Genomic DNA, 12,886 nt, shown 5'->3' on the forward strand with positions numbered 1-12,886 from the left:
ATATATATATATATATGAGTGTCACAGCAAAGGGTCTGAATACTTAGGACCATGTGATATTTCAGTTTTTCTTTTTTAATAAATCTGCAAAAATGTCAACAATTATGTGTTTTTCTGTCAATATAGGGTGCTGTGTGTACATTACTGAGGAAAAAAATTAACTTAAATGATTTTAGCAAATGGCTGCAATATAACAAAGAGTGAACAATTTAAGGGGGTCTGAATACTTTCCGTACCCACTGTATATAAGGACAACAACTATAACAATCATGATTTAGTTAAAAAAAAATGCTGTAAATGTTAAAGAATAGCAGAGTCCACACCATGACTGAAATGATAACGGGACAAAATAACGATATTGTTGGAATCACTTTCACAACCATTGAACAATTGACAATCAAAATGTCAGTCAAAATCCATCCTGCTTTAAAGAGCTTGAGCATTTAAAGTGGCAAACGACAGAACTGCAGTTCATGCTTATAGTAAACTGAACGTTATTGTGTGCTGGTGTGGATTATTATTTAGTTATTGTTATAATTATCATTCTTGGTGTGAACGGGCCTTAACACATGGTGGATACCCTGTACCTCTGCTAGTGCTTGGACAGACACTTCTGACATTGGAATCCACCACAAGAGGTAAGACCGGATCCTCCTTCTCACCTAGAAAGCCTTCCCAGAAATCTGAGGGGAAGGACAAAAACCGAGCAACTACCTGTTGCAAAGAAGTTAGAAGAGGTTTATTTCTTGAAACAAAGCATAAATACACAAGGGATGCATCATCACATTGATATTTTCTTGCAACTTACTTTGGGTTGGGTGTTTGTGTCTCTCATAATGGTCATGGGAGAAGGTTCTAGCAACCCGTGACCAATGACAGTGGGCCCAAACACTCTGGATAAGTTATTCTGATCCATCTGACACGTCGGACTTTGCATTACTCTGAGAAAGAACATAAATGTGGTTGCAAAATGCTTAAACAAGTATACAAAGTCAAGAGTTGCAGAAATGTCTAAATCAGAGCAATTTACCTCTGCAAATGCAGCATCAGGAAGGCCAGGGTGTCTTTGTTCGGCTGCGGCAACTCTTTGATAGTCTTTATTAATATTTCTATGCTCTTGTATTCATCAGCCATCTCTGCGAGTGAAAAAAATTAAAATTTTGTCAGAGCCAGCCACTATATCGGATTTAATTACGCTCATTGCCAGAGCAATATATCAGGTGAATTAATCACTTTATCAACTTTTCTAACTTTAAGGATATCAGGTTTCACGGAGCAGGTACAAACACCTGTAGCAGCGTTTGCATTATGAAGGACTTTCTCTCATTTACATGCTACAGCCATTCTTGGCCAAGGAAATTAGACAATATGGCTCTCCCCATGACATCCAATCCAATTTATAATTTAAAAGGGAGGTACTTTACCCTGGAGTCATCCTGAATCTTTGAGGGGTAGAAGAAAACAAAAAACTCCATAGTAATAGCAGAAGCACCCTGAATGCTCCTAAATCTGCCACTTACCCTTCATTCAGCAGCGGCGAATTAAATTAAAATGCTGAAAAAGACAAGCGCTGGTTTGGGAGATAACGTTCGACATTGATTGCTTCCGAGTCATCAGGGACTTGTCAACTATATCACAAGTAATGGGAAATAACCATCCGCCCTAAATGAATGAGGGTAGCATACGTCCTCATGCCTCCGGCATACACAAGCACCAGACGCTTGTTATAGAATCCACCCTCTGCAAAATTGCCACCATTTTGGATAATCAAGTCGGACTCCTCAAAGAATATCAAATTTTGAAAGTCAAATTGGGACAATTAATGTCAGGAGAAGATGGGGATGGGTTTCTTGATAGACTTGATGATGATGGGGGAAAAAAGTTTTTAGTAGTAAGAACAAGGTGTTCAGCCAGCTTTTAAAAATCAACTCATTGACTTTCTAATAAATGCCAGGTTTTTTTCTGCACTGAAAATGTTTCACCTGGTGATGTTGTCGAGATCAGATTATTACAATTTTCCAGAGTCCAAGCTGAGACATGAGTTGGTTGAGTCAGTCAAGACTCAAAACAGAAGATGATCAAGTCTGAATAAGGACAGGGTCCATATTAATATATAATCTTGAACTCAGACTTGAGACTAAGTGGTCTTGAGTACTAGAATACTAGGTTTCACCTACCAATGACTCAACTAGTCAGACCAATTGAATGGTTGTTGAATGGAAAAGAGCATCCAGCATGTTCTATTAAACGTCTTTGTGTTCCAGGGAAGAAAGAAAATCATGTGGTTTAGAATGACCAGAAAGCCCTTTAAATAAACAGTGTAAATATTAAATTATAATATTTAACCATACATATTTTTCCTCAAAAGCTCAAATGTTTGGGGTAAGATATGCATTAAATTGATTAAACATGACAGTAAAGACATTTATAATGTTACATAAGATAACGATTTCAAATAAATGCCATTCTTTGAACTTTCTCTATATCAAAGACTTCCGAAAACGTACTACACTTCTCACAAAATTTAAAAACAGCACAACCGTTTTTAACCATAAGAAACGTTTCTTGAGCAGAGAATCAGCATATTAGAATGATTTCTGAAGGATCACGTGACACTAAAGACTGGATTAATAACTGCTGAAAATTCAGCTTTGCCATCAAAGGAATACATTACATTTGAAATATATTCAAATAGAAAACAATTATTTTAAATTGTGATAATATTGACCAATATTACTGCTTTTACTGTATTTTTGATCAACTAAAAGCAGCCTTGTTGAGCATAAGAAATTAAAACAATTATTTGAACAGTAGTGTATATTTAAAATTAAAACCAAAACCTTCTGCATAATACCCACCAGAAGCTTCCATAAAAGTTTTGTGAAGCTTAAATGTTATGAGAGGCTCCTTGAGCTTCCTCAGGAAGTCTTTGAGGAGTCCACAGACAGCATGAACCTCTTCTACTTTGTGAAGCATCAGCGGGCCTTTCCCGGACACGTATTTCTCCCGCAGTTCCTTTACCAGCCGCTCTCCTCCAGGCACTCTGTAAATACCCTTCTACACACCCCAGTCAGCCATAAAACAAATGAGACACAGAAATTTCATATATCAACTGTATACGCTGTAAGTAGATGTTGTAATGGACTGCAATATGATAGAAAAGATTTGTTTCTTAAATCCAAATTAAGCTTAATTATACAGCTCTGCGTTTCAAGCAGTGTAATTATACTTTCAGTTTGAAAAACTATCCCTGTGTTGGTGTATTATTGAGTAAAAACACCTCTTCAAGTCCTCTTCTCTCAATCTCATGAACACACTGAACAATCAGAGAGGGAATCCTTGGACGTGTGGAGGGGGCAAAGCTCTCTAAAGTCTCCTATAAGAGGGAAACAAACAGAACTTTTGAACATGGCATCTCTACATAAGGATGTGTATGTGCACTGTGCATTATGAAGGGTGAATACCTCATTGGGCTGGGCTGAGCCATGAGCATTAGGACTGCATCTCTCCACACATAGTTGTTTACACTCAGGATGGCTCACCACTCGACAGTCTCTGCATTTTATGGCCAACTTCCCAAAGCGAATCCTCTTCCCACATGGCACGCATGTCTCTGGACGAATCACCTAGAAAACATAAACCGCTGACCCAGCAGTCATACAGACCAGTCTACACCTAGTATTTATTTATTTTTTAAAGTTAAGATTTTATTTTTAATAAACATTTTTATTTTATATATTTTTTCCCCTCTGATTCTTAGAATTAAAGCCTGTATTACACTATGACAGTTTCATAATAATGCACAATGAAATATGCTGCACAAACTGTTAAAGGGATAGTTCACCCAAAAATGAAAATTCTGTCATTAATTACTCACCCTCATTTCGCTTCAAACCCATAAGAACTTTGATCATCTTCAGATCACAAATCAAGATATTTTTGATGAAATCCAAGAGCTTTCTGACCCTGCATAGACAGCAATGTAACTAAGATGTTCAAGGCCCAGAAAGGTAGTAAGAACATTATTAAAATAGTCCATGTGACATCAGTGGTTCAACCGTAATTTTATGAAGCTACGAGAAAACTTTGTGCGCAAAGAAAACATAAGTAAGACTTTATTCAACAATTCTTCTCTTCCGTGTCAGTTTATGCCATGACACAAGCGCTCGACACGTGTCTTACGGGTTTGGAACAATATGAGGATGAGTAATTAATGACCATTTTCATTTTTGGGTGAACCATCCCTTTAAGGTCAGACTGTACTACATTTTTTATTCAAAATTAAAACTTTGACCACTTATTAACAATTGCAAAGACTTTCCTTATATTGCACTTTATTATATACTGAAATAACAGCATGGTGCACACTGAATAGGCTGAGGAGGTTCTGAAACATTTACATGTATTCATAATTATAATTGTAGACATTTACATGTTATGTTAACGTCATGTTAAACAATGTATAATATAACATGTTTAACAATATATAATATATGAATCTTTATATTACATGGATCCTTTTCACAGACTGAAATTTTTACTATATATTTTTCAAAGTTTTCATATTTTATTTTTATATACATTTATAACTTTATACTTTGTGTTATATCACCTTGATGTAAAATTACAGCAAACTGGTTATGGCTGATGCATGAGTGTTTATAATAAATCATGGCTAAAGGAATTAACATATTTGACTTTTTTAAAAGTCACAGAAATTCCATCATGGATTTTTTTTCTTTTCCTTTTGGAAAAAAATGGGTAGGCCTATATACAATGTATGTTTGTTGTGGTTTTCGTCCACCACTATCAAGTTTACCCAACTATGATCATTTCAGCTTCTGAGAATCCTGGGAATGTGAAAAATGTCTCTAATATTATATCATATTTAAAAAAAAAAAATCAAGTAAATGTTTGCTTCATGACACATGAAACTGATGTTAAAACCAGATGTGAAAGCCTCACAATATGTTGAGAAGTACCACTGAACAGCTTCCTACTGTTTTTTGCTGGAAAACATGCTGCAAAGTCTTATCCACGGTGGGCGTGAGGTCCTGAGGGACGGCTGGCTCCGGGTCGCTCACCTCCATTTCAACAACCGTTTCAGCCTCTGTGACTTCACTGTGTGCCCACACAGACGTTTGTTCTGCATGAAGGACTCTGGTTAGTTTGAGAAGGTTAGAATGCATCATTGAAAGTGACGCCTTTGAGTCTTATTTACCATCAACAGACGGAAAATGTTCATTTCTGAGAGTCCTGGACTGATATTCTGGAGTTTCCTGGGTGATGTCTATTACCATGTGAATCTGACCTCTAGTCTCTGGGGTAGTGACAGACGCCTTCACAACCGTCGTCTCGATTTCCTAAGCACATACACAGACACTAAAAATCCATTTGAAGCCAATCATTCTTTCTGCCGAAATGGAAGACCCTTAGAGTAGCATAACAATTGGTTATCTAGCTCGTGTCCACATTCCTGGGCAAATGTAGTTTCTCAAGGTGCCAAATTGCTTTGCTTCTCTCTTAGTGATCAGTGCCAGCTGAGTGGGAGTGATATGAGTCCCATGGAGGGAGACAGACAGGACATGGTCCACTGCTGTTCTCATCCGAGCAGTGTGGCGGTGGGTGTCGGATGGGGGACTGATGAACGAACGAGCTGATGAGAAACGACACCAGACTAACCTAAAGAGGGAATATGATCCCACTACTAATATGAAGAGTCTGTACATTTCACAAGATATACCTCACACTTTTTAACTGTGTGTCACAATCTTAGCTAGGAGAAGCTGTTCCATTAAATGCTAAGTGATATTTATGATTAATGAAGATTTTAAACACTATACTGCCTGTGAAATTAATATGGTGCCTGAACTTAAAAGTTACAAATGATGCATGGTGGAATCAAATATTCAAGATTCGGATCATTTCTGATTAACATGTTTAACTTTTGGTGGATATGTTTTTACCGAAACGGTTAAAACAATTGAAATAAGAAAAATAAAGAGTAGATTTAATAAACTTCTACCAACCTTCTCCAGAGGTCTAGCCCCCAGTAGATCTCCTGAACGCCCGCTTACTCTTCCTCGTTTTTGAATCGGAGGACCAACACTTGGGCCCATTGATGAACGCTAAAAACAAGAAGTGTGACACATTAAGGACAAAACTACAATATATACTAGCACTTAACAACAGACATCATGTTGTGTCTTTTATAACTTGAGAAATCTGAAAAAGGAATGGGAAGATTTAGTGTGCTATAAATATAATATAATATTTTATTTTATGATATAATCTATTAATTCATAATATGTGGCCCTGGACCACAAAACCAATCTTAAATGGCTTGGGTATATTTGTGGCAATAGCCAAAAAAAACATTGTATCGGTCAAAATTATCGATTTTTCTTTTATGCCAAAAATCATTAGGATATTAAGTAAAGATCATGTTCCATGAAGATATTTTGTAAATTTCCTACTGTAAATATATCAAAACTTAATTTTTGATTAGTAATATGCATTGCTAAGAACTTCATTTGGACAACTTTAAAGACGATTTTCTTTGCACCCTCAGATTCCAGATTTTCAAATAGTTGAATCTCGGCCAAATCCTATCCTATCAATGGAAAGCTTATTTATTCAGCTTTCAGATAATAAATCTCAATTTCAAAAAATTGACCCTTATGACAGATTTTGTGGTCCAGGGTCACATATATGTTAATTAAGAATATATTTAAAATGACACAAATCTACTTATTTAAATAGTATGATTGAATTAGTGCAGAACCTTAAATATTTAATTAATTTTATGTTAGAACTTTTCTTTTTGCTACTTTAGACTAGATTTGGAATCCTAGCCTTTTCATTTATTCCATATATTTCCACATTTTAAAGGAAAAAATGTGTACTTTTATTCAGAAAGGAAGCATTAAATGGATCTTTCTAGTCAAAGAATCCTGAAAATAAATGCATCACAGTTTACACACAAAAAATATTTATTATTATATATTTATTTTTTTATATAATTATTATATATTGAAAATAAATAAATAAATAAATATTCTTGAACACTAAATCAGCATATTAGAATGATTTCTGAAGGCTGCGGGTATGTGAATGAATACTGGAGTAATGGCTGTTGATAATTCAGCTTTGTCATAGCAGGAATAAATTACTTTTTAAAATATATTAAAATAGAAAACATTATTTTAAATTGTAGTAATAGTTCAATAAGTAATAATATGTCAACAATAAATACATTATGAAAGAAAAACAGTAATTATCTAGAAAACTGGTAGCACTTACTCTTCTCTCACGAGCTCTTGACTTGAGAGGCTTAACAAACGCAGTGTTGTCCAAGTCCTAGAAATCATACCAACGAAACCATTTTCAGAAACAATTGTTTTGATCTTTTCAGGTGATTTTTATGCACACGGCTTTTTCTTGGGTCTGACAATAATCCTACAGCATGAATAAAAATGATACTAAATATGATACTCCACCAAATCATCATCCGTTCTGTCATAACTAATGTCAGAGTGTGACAGAAAGGAGGACTCATCAATCACTGATAACCTGATATAAAGACACAAGATGGAAAACAACATTGGGAAAGGGGGAAAACTCCAAACTGAGAACTATATAAAGTCCGTGCCAATCGCTGAGGTACCGTTTTCCTCTGTGCTGTGGGACACTGGCTCCTTTGTGACTGAAGCTGGTCAGCATTGACCTCTGCTCATCATTGAGACAAGCACTTGACTTGCTGTCATGCACCAGTACGTCACATATCAACTGCATCTGCCGCTCCTGTCAAATGAATTAATGAGCGAAAAAGATACAATATGTATCCTTAATAAACGTGCACAACAATGGGCAATAAATCACAGAGAACTTCTGTTTTATGAACTCTCTATGCACATTAGCACATGAGTCATGACCGCCCACATCCACATGGCCCTGTACTCAATGACGCCCTCCACCAAGTCTATGTTAGTCACGTTATGTCGCACTGACCAAACTGACAAAGTTTTCCTTGTTGGCTTCAACATTTACATACAAGTCTCAAGGTGCAGTAGCTAAACAGCACGTTTAATTTAATTCAAGAGGGTGAAAAACAGCCTCTATAATTATTATAATAATAATAATAATAATAATAAGGTACAAACACAAATCTAGCTTCTTTACATTACAGCACAAGTGATAGGATATATTTTCAATTCTTAACTAACCAGGCACTGGTAGTCGGCTTCAGCTTTGTAGCGTTTCTTGATCTCCACGTCCAACTGGTTCCGAGCATGTTTGAGTTTGACCTCCAGAGCAGCTCGAGCCACATCAGATTTTACCAGGAGCTCCTTTTGTTTTTTCAGCTCCAGCTCTGCATGAAGCCATTTCTTCCGAGCAGCTTCAAAGTTCCTCACCACCTCAATGAACTCTTGTAGATAAAAGACAACTGGTGAGATTTCAATATGGCAAAATATATATATACAGATCAAAGACAAAACATGCTTTCTGAAAGCAGTAGTTTTTTATCATTCTAGCACAACGATATGAAGCCGTTACAGTTCAACAATAAGAAATGGGTAATTTGTGGTAATCAAATAACCACTTCCGCGTTTTCCCTCAGAAGTAAAAATGTAACAAAAAAAAAAAAAAAGTATTCCTGTCTTTTAAAAGCTCTGTTGAAACAATACACTACAGTTTTCAGATGTCTAAATGATCCCTCATGTTACACTGAAATTGACTTGACTTCCCTTCTTTTCAACGTCCATATAAAAATAACAGTCATTTCAAATGATTTTATTTGACCTTCAATGATTTTAATACAGTCCTGCATTGGACTGAACAGCCACCCATCAAGAAATATTATTAAAGCATCTGTTTTTATCATAGAGTGGGCATACAGTTTTCAGGGGGTGATTACTATCCAGAATAGTACTGTTGTTTTGGGTTTGGGTCAAGAAAGATGGAGACTAATTTCACCTCAGCAAAAGTACATTTTGTTTTGGGGTTTTAAAGAACACAACAGAAAAAAACCTGGACAAGTTGGTATTTAAACTCCTTGCTCAGTGCAACATACAAACCAGTGCTACAGCAAATAGAAAACAGCATGCCAAAACTCCACATACAATACCTCTTAAAAACAGCCATCTGCACACAACACAACATGGTGGAGACCCATTGTGTTTAGAAAAAAAATACAATATAATAATAAGAAGAAAATAACAGGTGGTTTTTTTTGTTTTGTTTTTTTGGAGCTCAGGGTCAGAGATATACTAAATTTACATTTTTAAAAATAAAATAACAGGTCCCATAATATCTTACCGAGCTCAGAGTTAGACGCTTCTTCAATAGCAAGCCTTTGCAGACACAGACTGAGGACTTCTCGTATAAACTGATCCCCCATGGTCGCCCGAGGATCCGCATCAAACTCAAACAAGCCGCTTTAAATGCGTCACGTGAGTGGAATGTGGAGGGGTCACATGGATTTCACGCGGTTCTGGAACTTGTGTTTGGACGGAATATGGCCCCAGAATTGCGGCAACAATCGAAAAAAGTTTTTTTTCCCGAAGCAGAGGTAAGAGCTTTCAATTCACTGAAGGTGTTTTGAAAATGTCATTACATCCGCCATAAGTATCTTTCGTCGCACCTGTTAATACTGTTATATGTATTATTTATTTATTATTATTTTTAATACAGTTAATATCAGGGCTAGTTTCAGTACAGACTAATTGCCTACCCTGAACTACATGGTAATCTTGACTAGCCTACACGATTTGAGTAAATGGCACTATGGAAAATGGTGTTTGTTTGTTTATTACTTTAGATAACCGTAGTCATTTCAGTTTAAGTCATTTGATTTAGTTAAACTCAAATCTTCATCTAAAGTAAACAACTAAAACAACAAAAAAATGTCATGGCATCTTTATATAATAAAGTTAATATTGATCATCTTTGGTCTACATGCCAGTTAATAATACAAAATGAAAATAAAGTAATTTTACAGATTTTTTTTAATACCTAATTTAAGAAAAGGAAAAAAAAAAAAAACGTGTTTGAAATAAAAGTAGATACTCTTATCTCACCCTAAACCAGGGGTGCCCAAACTCGGTCCTGGAGGGCCGGTGTCCTGCAGAGTTTAGCTCCAACCCTAATCAAACACACCTGAAACAGCTAATCAAGCTCTTACTAGACTTACTAGAAACTTTGCGGCAGGTGAGTTGGATCTAAACTCTGCAGGACACTGGCCCTCCAGGACTGAGTTTGGGCACCCCTGCCCTAAACCAAACCCGTCTCCAGTTCATTCAAGATTTCTCTGGGCCCTGATCCGTTGTAGTCAGTAGAGGGCAGTCGAGGCATTTTGTGTTGAGCAAGGATCGTTGTACCTTCACTATATGGGGCTGTGTGAGTTTGCCAGTGATTAGTGTGGTGTTTGAGCAAAGCTTTGTTGTGTTTGCTTGACTCAACGCTGTTCACAAGAAAATAAGCTTCTCTGTGTTATCATGCTCTGAGTCTCCACTGCAAATGCTCCATTACACAAATAATGGGTTCTGCTGCTACTGGAGTCACTTTAATTTAGCACCCAAAAATCTTATTACAGTCATTTTTAACATTGCTGCTTTGAGCATAGGAGATCAAGAGCGGCGGCGTTTGGAGAGACTGAATTCAATTTTGTTGGAAATAAAAGACTTGCAACACCAGGTCTTTCTCATTGCTGGAAGTTTAACTGGCTTGCGAGTCCTTGGTCACTGCATGTGAAATGTTGCATTTGAATTTTAGTGCTATCTTTAGTGCTGTCATGGGTTTCAAATGTCGTCCTTTGCATAGCAATAGATGCAGTGGTGCTGCTCGGTCCTGATGGTAAACATTTCAGTTTAGCAGTGTTGCAATGGACCAGATCGATATGTTTTCTTATTCTTCTTATTATCTAATATTTAATTTGTTTAAATTGTAATTGATTTTATGATAAACCTGTGGCTCTACTTTTAATCATACTTGAACCAATATTGTTTTGGTTATTAATTTTGCATGAGCTGTACTAATATAGTTTTTTCTTGTTACATTGTAAAAATGTAGGGTTAATATTAAGGGGTTATATAAAATAAAGGCTAATATTTAAATTTCAACACCATATATTTATATTTTCTACTAAAATGTGCAAAGGCGCCTCATATTGGCCTATATTTACTCTTTGCCTTTGCAACCCACTGTTTGCAATGAGTTTAGAAAGAGTTTTCCTCCCTAAATTAAAGCCCCTTCTTATAGCGACATTGATAAAAATGTAATTGTGATCGCGTGTGCTGCGTGGAATGCAAAATCAGTTTTTCTCTGAGGCAGCTGGGATATTTGCATTGTTTAGAACCCACAACATAATCAGTTTCTGATGGCAAATGCACATTTGCTTTTGCAAGCGAGTGTTGCGTTAATCTTGGGAAAACATGCATTTATAAAAGAACCTAATTTGTTTCTTAAATAGACATGGCATGCAGTTCTTCTCTGATTAATATATTTATCTGACATCATTATATAAGATATTCTGAACATTTTTTAAACATTGCTTATTTTTTGTGAATATTTTATTACAGATTAGTTTGTAATTAACGTTTAGTCATGAATTAATCACCCCAGAGTATAATTTATAAACCAAAATCTTTTAAATACACTTTATCCTTGTACTCCTCTCTTTTTTCTGAAAGATGTAGGCTAAGTTATGTTAATTCGACTGGGACTCTACAGCATAGAACAAATAGATTTCAGAAGCTCTGTACATAAACATTAAAAAAGCAATTTATTGTCTGTTGCTTAATATTAATGTTTGCTTTACAGTGCATTGGCTCATTAGGAAACTTATTGCCTTTGGCTGAGTATATACACAGCTCAGCAGATGAGATGCTAATCCGAGGACCAGAGATGAATGTGTTTGATACTAGTCCCTATTTAGTCAACACGGTTTTACTGAACGAGCCATTTGTCTCTCTAAGTATTTACCCAAAACCCAGAGAAGCGTTCATTCTGCGATCAAGTCTCGATCTGTTCATCCTTTTTATGTGAGATCTGCTGTCCGTGAATATAAAAGTGAAGATGAAGGATGTGTGGTGCTTCGTGCTTGTATAAGCACAGACTGTCACATAAAAGCTGTTGGGACATTGTAGTGCTCCCCTAAGCTTGCAGGGTCAAATTTGATCTGCTTCATGTCCTGAACCCAGTAATTCCTTCCTAACTGACCTGTGTAGTAAAAGAGAAAGCAACCGAAAGCAAAAGCCCAGCACAAGCAAATGAAAACAGTCTACATGTATTCAGATCCTGACTTGAGCTTTGACCTCTTTGTGCCAGAATGCAGTGATATATTCGGAAGTGATCTCAGTAACGAGCTTTCAGCCTGTAGACTGTTTTTCAGTTCAGTGAATCCAGACTTTCAGTCTGGTACCCCTGACCACCTCGTCTCTCTCACCACAGCACTCATGGTTCATTTAAACAAGTGTGACTTCAAGTCAAAAGCATACTAGAAATAAATATGAATGCAGAGCTGGGACTCCCCTGTGCTCTTTGTTACTATACCAGTCATGAGCAAACCATAACAGGACCAAAATATAAAATAAAAATGAAAAAGAATAAAATGAGTACACTGTTCTCTTATGGTTTGTTTATTAAATTAATAAAATATGATATGCATTTATTTGTTTGTTTGCTTTGGCTAATAATACAAGGGCATCATCTATTTTTAACAGGTCAAGACTGAATAAAAAAATATGCTACCCTCTTATGGTTTGCTAAATAAATAAATATTTATTTATTAATTAATTATTAGTAGTAGCAGTAGTAGCAACAGCAGAAACGGCAAACTGTAACAAGACAGAATCCTATCTGTATCCAATTAATTTATGTAATGTAA

At 36.1% G+C, this 12,886-nt stretch overlaps 1 protein-coding gene across 1 annotated transcript in view; it reads right to left on the reverse strand.

Annotated features, from left to right (window-relative positions):
• LOC107556448 (rac GTPase-activating protein 1-like) overlaps positions 1-9,570 on the reverse strand; it is a 12,952-nt gene extending 3,382 nt beyond the window's left edge. The window contains exons 1-14 of the mRNA XM_016239569.1: positions 9,319-9,570; positions 8,226-8,428; positions 7,667-7,803; positions 7,500-7,572; positions 7,303-7,359; positions 6,030-6,128; positions 5,222-5,363; positions 5,001-5,146; positions 3,465-3,626; positions 3,281-3,376; positions 2,859-3,057; positions 1,031-1,136; positions 809-941; positions 588-714 (exon numbers count right to left, since the gene is read on the reverse strand). Coding sequence (XP_016095055.1) covers positions 588-714; positions 809-941; positions 1,031-1,136; positions 2,859-3,057; positions 3,281-3,376; positions 3,465-3,626; positions 5,001-5,146; positions 5,222-5,363; positions 6,030-6,128; positions 7,303-7,359; positions 7,500-7,572; positions 7,667-7,803; positions 8,226-8,428; positions 9,319-9,400 — 1,762 coding nt within the window. The 5' untranslated portion in view covers positions 9,401-9,570. The remainder of the gene's footprint in view (positions 1-587; positions 715-808; positions 942-1,030; positions 1,137-2,858; positions 3,058-3,280; positions 3,377-3,464; positions 3,627-5,000; positions 5,147-5,221; positions 5,364-6,029; positions 6,129-7,302; positions 7,360-7,499; positions 7,573-7,666; positions 7,804-8,225; positions 8,429-9,318) is intronic.
• Positions 9,571-12,886: the final 3,316 nt, after the last annotated feature.

This window comes from Sinocyclocheilus grahami, unplaced genomic scaffold, assembly GCF_001515645.1.
Source record: "Sinocyclocheilus grahami isolate Dianchi unplaced genomic scaffold, SAMN03320097.WGS_v1.1 scaffold568.1, whole genome shotgun sequence".
Lineage (NCBI taxonomy): Eukaryota > Metazoa > Chordata > Actinopteri > Cypriniformes > Cyprinidae > Sinocyclocheilus > Sinocyclocheilus grahami.